Genomic DNA, 6,298 nt, shown 5'->3' on the forward strand with positions numbered 1-6,298 from the left:
TGGGTCTAGTGTAATATTTTGTTACAAAAGGGTGGAGGCTAAGCTGATACAGACAAATGATTTGACATTATTTGAATTGAAGATGATATATGTATATCGGCTATAGTTTGAATATTGGAATCTAAACTTTGTAAAGTGATAAGTAGAACACAAAGGACAGTATACACTCCTGTACAGTAGGTGGCAATATGCACTTTAAGAGGGCGCAGTATCCACAGACAAGAGTTTCCAAAGGCTGGAATAGGATGTGAACTATCTTGCACTATCTTTAGCTAAAGATCTTTGGCGACATTACAGTGGGTTTGGTCAACAGCGAGTCGCTATAAAACCAATTACCACTTTCACTCTTTTCTTAACGGGTTCTTTTCTTTTTAGTGTTGCGGCTCAACCCGAAATCATGGCCGAGAACATGACTCTCCTGTGGGGCTCCGGCTCTCCTCCGTGCTGGAGGGTCATGATCGTGCTGGAGGAGAAGAACCTGCAGGGATACAACCAGAAGCTGCTGTCCTTCGAGAAAAAGGAGCACAAGTCCCAAGAAGTGTTAGATATAAATCCCAGGGGTCAAGTAAGTTCCAGGTTTATTGTGCATAGCATAGGCTACCGTTAGCATAGCAGATCACCAAAACTCACATAGCCTAAATGTCAGCATGCATTTTTCACCTCAATTATAATAACAATGTCCCTGCTGTTTTCTTTTTCAGCTTCCAGCCTTCAAACATGGGGAGAACATATTGAACGAGTCATTCGCAGCATGCATGTACCTGGAGGTAAGGAGAGAGAGGGAGAACTTGACTCTGGTCCACAAAGTCCACAAAGGGAAATCTGCTTTTCACCGCCTTTATCACCTCCTTTTGTGATTGGTTTAATAAAGGGAAATCAATAAGTGATCATTGCTTTTACCAGCATGCACCTGATTAGTGTACATCATGGAAATAATTGTTAGATGATGTCATCATTCCTACTATGATGTCATAGATCACTGATGATGTCGCAGACGGTGATGATGTCATGATTCATAAGTGTCTAAATCATGCCTCTCGGATGGTCTCACTGATGATGTCATAACACAAGGTGAACCTATAAAGGTTTGCTCTGCAAGTCCTCTGCAGTTGTTCATAGACTAATCTCACGACAACCTTCTGCAACAGTTCCCATCTTTCGAACCTTGCAGACTCAGCTATCAAGTTCCACAGCGTTCCTAGTTATCGAGACTTCAGTTTACCAAGTGTGTCTTGGCCATCAAGTATCCGCACCTAAATCCACATGTCTCACACAATAATAATATCCCTAACATTTAACATTTGGTATGCACTGCCCATGAGCTACTATCTTTATGTTCGACAATGACAATGCAGTATAAACAATAGAAACCCAACACCACAACAAGAAGAAACCGGAGCTTCAGGTGGTTCAGCTTAACGGCTGTGCGTTTCTTGTCTCCAATACCAGAGTCAGTTTAAGTCCCAGGGGAACCAGCTGATCCCCGACAGCCCAGCAGAACAAGCACTGGTGTACCAGCGCATGTTTGAGGGTCTCACCTTAGCCCAGAAGATGGGTAAGTTTTTCCTAACGCCTAGTTGTATGAAGGTATGTGTTCATAAGTCACAAAGGTCTAACAAGGCCACCAAACCCTTTCTCAGTTAGACTTTATGATGGAGCAGTGTGTGGGCAGGTTGAGCTTTTGTCTTTGGCACATTTTCAGAGATAACTAACTGAAGGACTTTGAACTAAGTTGCTCTTGGCAGTGCCTAACACCTAATGGGCAACTTTAAATTAACCCTTTGAGACCTCAGTGTGAACTCGGCTTCTTCAGCCTTTTCCCTCAAGAGCCCAATTACTGTAGGCTTAACTGTTTAAAACACACTCCTGCCAGTAATGAGCTGTGTTTTCACATAATTAACCCATGGTAGTACTATGCATTGATACCTTCCAAACAGTCATGATGTTCTTGTGTGAGAATCACACGGATGTCACATGCTCTGACCAGCTTACGGCGCTTGACTCTACTTGGGGAAGGGGGGGGGGGGGGGGGGTGAAAACAGTAGAGTGCTATTCTAGAGCTGAATTCTCCGTCAGCTGCAACATTTCTTTTGTGTAAATCAACTCTTGAGCTGTGCATAATAAGAAAAAATATGCAGTGGTGGGTGAAGTCCTTGAAAGCAGCACTTGAGTAAAAGTACAGATGTCTTACCAGAAGTATCTGATATTTACTGTACTTAATTATCAAAAGTAATTTTCTGATATTAAATGTACTTAAGTATTGAAAGTAAAACAAGTAAATGTTATAAAAAAGCAAGCACTCATCGTCAATTCTACTCATGTTCATGTCCATCTGACATGCATGGGCTTGAGTGCAAATCTTCTCGAGTTTTATAGTGGTTGGCAAACAATGTTATGGTGCACTACTGCCACCAACTGGAATGGAGTGTGGATCGTGATTACTGTAACATAATTTGCAAGCTAGGACTGGAGCACTGATTCGCCAAAGCTGTTTGCTTGCAGGCAAACAAATTTCTTCCGATTTTACTTTGTAACGAAGATACTTGTCTGAGAAATGTAATGGAGTAAAGTACACTTTTTTTTATGAAATGTAGTGGAGTAAAAGTGAAAGTAGTCAGAAATATAAAATACTCAAGTAAAGTACACATACTCCCAAAAGTACTTGGAGTACTGTAACGAACACCACTGGAAATACTGTTCTAAGCGTGCACACAATGTTATCAAAGCAGGCTCTTCAAAACATCCTTTCGACCAATTTCCTGGCTTCCTGTTTGACATCGTAGTTATATAATCTCAGGAGGACTCGACCGAGCCTTTGCGGTGGCTGCCCCCAATCTTAGGAACAGCCTACACTACAGTACCCGTTTATATAGGAGCTGCGCAGGCAGACCCCTGACATTTTTAAGTCGCTGCTGAAGACTTATCTCTTCTCATTAGCGTTCAATTCGAGTTGAGCTGACAGCTCTGACCTTATTTCTTTATTGTGCCTAACTATTTTATTATGTTTATAGTTCTCGTTATTATTCATATTTGTACCAACTGTATCTGTCTATTTGATATTTGTAACTAGTTGTTCAGCATTGTGGTCAGCCATGGTTCTGTAAATGTGCTAGATAAATAAACTTTGACTTGACTTGACTCTGCCTTGGCTGTTATGAAATCAAGCTTTTTTAGAGATGGATTTCCAAGATATTCCCCATGCCTCTCCCCTTCCCATGAGAGCTGCTGTAGCGAGCGACTGACTGAGTGCCTGTCGACTATTTCCAGCTGATGTTATCTACTACAACTGGAAGGTGCCAGAGGGAGAGAGACATGACTCTGCTCTGAAGAGGAACAGGGAGGCCTTGGCCGCTGAACTCCAGCTCTGGGAGGGATACCTGCAGAAGGTACTGTAGGAACGCACAGACAACATCTCGACTAACATCTGTGTTGGAAATCAAATCCCAGTTTGATTTCCCAACATCCTGAACGGTGGACCTTCCCAATCCAGCCTGGTCACCAGAATAAAATGTCAGCGTTGACAGTTTCCGCAATCCATGGATATGTAGAATATGAACATTTCTGAACCAAAATACGTTGCATATCACGTTTCTGGATAGGTGTATATTCACGTCATACATGTCGTAGAGTCTTATTTCAAGAGTGCGGTGGCCAGTAAGTGTGATTGGTGGCCGGGGAGGATGAGGGGGTAAACACTTGCCCTTCACACCCGGGGGCTGTGTTGACAAGTCCCAGTCATGGTCACAGCGTTTCCAACGTCTACAGTTCAACGTCTGAATTAGCATTTAACATTTTTGTTATTTAAGCTGAACCCAATTAACCATAATCCTCACCTTAACAAAGTTGTTATACTTGCCTAAACATAACCAAATGCCAGTTTTAGAAACGTATTCTGCCAGTATTTTTGTTTCAAATTTACATAGATATTCTACATATCCCTGGTTTGCAGACTTGAATGCACCATAACTCTGCTTTCTGTCTTCCAGCTGGGGGTGGGTTCTTGCCTGGCAGGGAAGACCTTCTCATTGGCTGATGTGTCTGTCTATCCAAATGTCGCCTATCTCTTCCGCTTTGGGTAGGTCAGCTCTTTCGGGGGGAAATGAACTGGTGGGAACTGCCCATAGATGAATAGATGACTGAATACAAGGCAAAAGAAAGGGTGACTGAAGATGGATGAGTGATAACTTCCTCTCTCCATCCTGTAGGTTGTCTGCAGAGCGGTACCCTAAACTGGCTGAGTATCTTGCTCTGTTGAAGGACCGGCCCAGCGTCAAAGCCAGCTGGCCTCCACACTGGCTGGAGAACCCCCAGGTCCAAGACACACTCAAAGACATCTGAGATTCAAGTTCATCCGAGCATACAAATCAACAAGCCCTTTAAAGCTGATATAACCATTCCTTGTATTGCACTATGGTCATTTTTTTAACATATTATGCACTTCTTCTGACATTGTGGCTTTTTGAAAACCTGAATGTCCATTTTGTGTGATTTGTCAGATATAGAGTAAATGAAAGCAATAAAGACAAATGACTGTTAATTTTGCCTGCTTTACTACTTTACATTCCTTTGAATTTAGCCCACTTGCCCACTTTTGCCGGGAATCTGTCTTTCTGTATAGATGGTTTTCACGGAATGGTCAGTCCTGCACTTGAATGTTTTTTTTTTCTTTTTATGTCCATAGCAAACACTGCAACAGGAAGTGAGCGAGGGTTCAATTTAGAATGTTTTTGTTGTCAAGTTAAAACCGTCTATAAGGGAAATTATTTGAAGATTTTTTTTATGCCTCTATAAGATGTAGGTACTGAAAAAGCACAGGCACCAAAATCAGCCTGTGGACACCAAAATTGGAACTTTTAATGCAACATTTCTACCTTCAGTCCTGCACCTGCCTGCTTTTGACAGCAGAGGCCGCTAGATGTGAATGAACCACTGCCTCTCCGCTGTTAGTGTTCTGGCTACCATCTACCTTTTTGTGCCTGCACTTCTGCTAGTCCAACTTTCGCCACCAGGCGGTGATGCACACTTTACCGGAGAGAGCAGAGGCAAAACATGAACTTGGTTCCCTAAACTTTTTCATGTCTAAGACCCCCAATAGGGGATCTGATCAGAATAGTAGCAGTTATGCATTCTCTCATTGTGAGTGAAAGAATGAAATTGACCTCATCCTCATTTAGCTGGGGATTCCCGTGAAACCCCCTCCCTGGTGCCTTACCCATATCCCTGTGGCGGTGGTACAGTTTGAATTTTACAGATCCACTCCACAGGTTTTTATATGCTTTTTATTTTTCAGCCCGGCATCCAACAGTGCCATTTCAGCCATGTTCACATTATAGGCAAATCCAATTTGCTGCTAAAGTCATTAATCATTAACTTGATTGGTTTTCCAAATCTGATTTGGGAGTGTGCCCGCACTGCAAGTGTTCAAGTCGGATCTGTGTGTCCAGATCCAATGAGCCAACATACAATGTTTCTGGCAGTGTTTGCATGTCTGCTCTCTGCTCTTCAAGTCCCCGCCCCCCTGCAAAAGACACTCTCAAATCTGATTTGGGTGATCAGCGTGTCCACACTGAAGTCACATCAGTCGAAAGCAGATTGGAAACTACCTCCTATGTGGTTTGGGACAAGTGACACAAATCAGACTTGGAGCGTCCAGACTCATAAAACCAATCTGGATAGAATCATTAATTGGTCATTAAAGTTCACAAATCAGATTTGGCTTCCTACTGTACTGTAGTCTGCACATGGCCTTAGTCGCTCGCCCCGGCCGGAATCAAAGCGACTGTAACCATTAGCACTGTTGGGGAGCCACCAGATTCAGGCCTGCAAGCCATTTTTCACCGCCCACTCACAGCTTGATGTAGTCGCTGATGTCGTTTATACAGTAGCATGATGTGACGTGGTGTTTGCACAGCAGGGCTGCATCGTTTCCCAAGCCAACACTCATGACTGAATGAGTCAACAATACTGCAAATAGTTCTAAAGTACAAATTTATGGGCCTACAAAATGCTCCTCTAGCCCACTTTGCAGATGCTGACCACCACTCTGACTGCAGTTGTGCTTGAAGAAAATTAGCTGGTTTCAATAGAATACCAACTAGAAGATGGGAGCTCTTTTCATTGTACTGGGTGTGCTCTGCCTCTGTGGGCTCTCTGTTAGTCAAGAAGGTATGTTGGTTTACGTAACTATGTGGATACCTTTATAGCACCATGTGCACGTACAGGTGTCTTGTTTCTTATGTGCCTCCAAGTAACTATGTATGTATGTTTGTGTGTGTTTCTCTTTCCATTTCTCCAGAGT

The 6,298-nt window shown here is 42.9% G+C and overlaps 1 protein-coding gene across 1 annotated transcript; it reads left to right on the forward strand.

Annotated features, from left to right (window-relative positions):
- The first annotated feature begins 252 nt into the window (after positions 1–252).
- On the forward strand, positions 253–4,537 carry gstr (glutathione S-transferase rho). Its single transcript, XM_083645601.1, has 6 exons — positions 253–565; positions 702–767; positions 1,450–1,555; positions 3,268–3,386; positions 3,987–4,075; positions 4,206–4,537. The coding sequence occupies exons 1-6, from the start codon at positions 398–400 to the stop codon at positions 4,336–4,338; spliced, it is 681 nt and encodes a 226-aa protein (XP_083501727.1). The 5' UTR covers positions 253–397; the 3' UTR covers positions 4,339–4,537.
- Positions 4,538–6,298: the final 1,761 nt, after the last annotated feature.

The sequence above is a fragment of the Poromitra crassiceps genome (assembly GCF_964638095.1).
Source record: "Poromitra crassiceps genome assembly, chromosome: 11".
NCBI lineage: Eukaryota > Metazoa > Chordata > Actinopteri > Beryciformes > Melamphaidae > Poromitra > Poromitra crassiceps.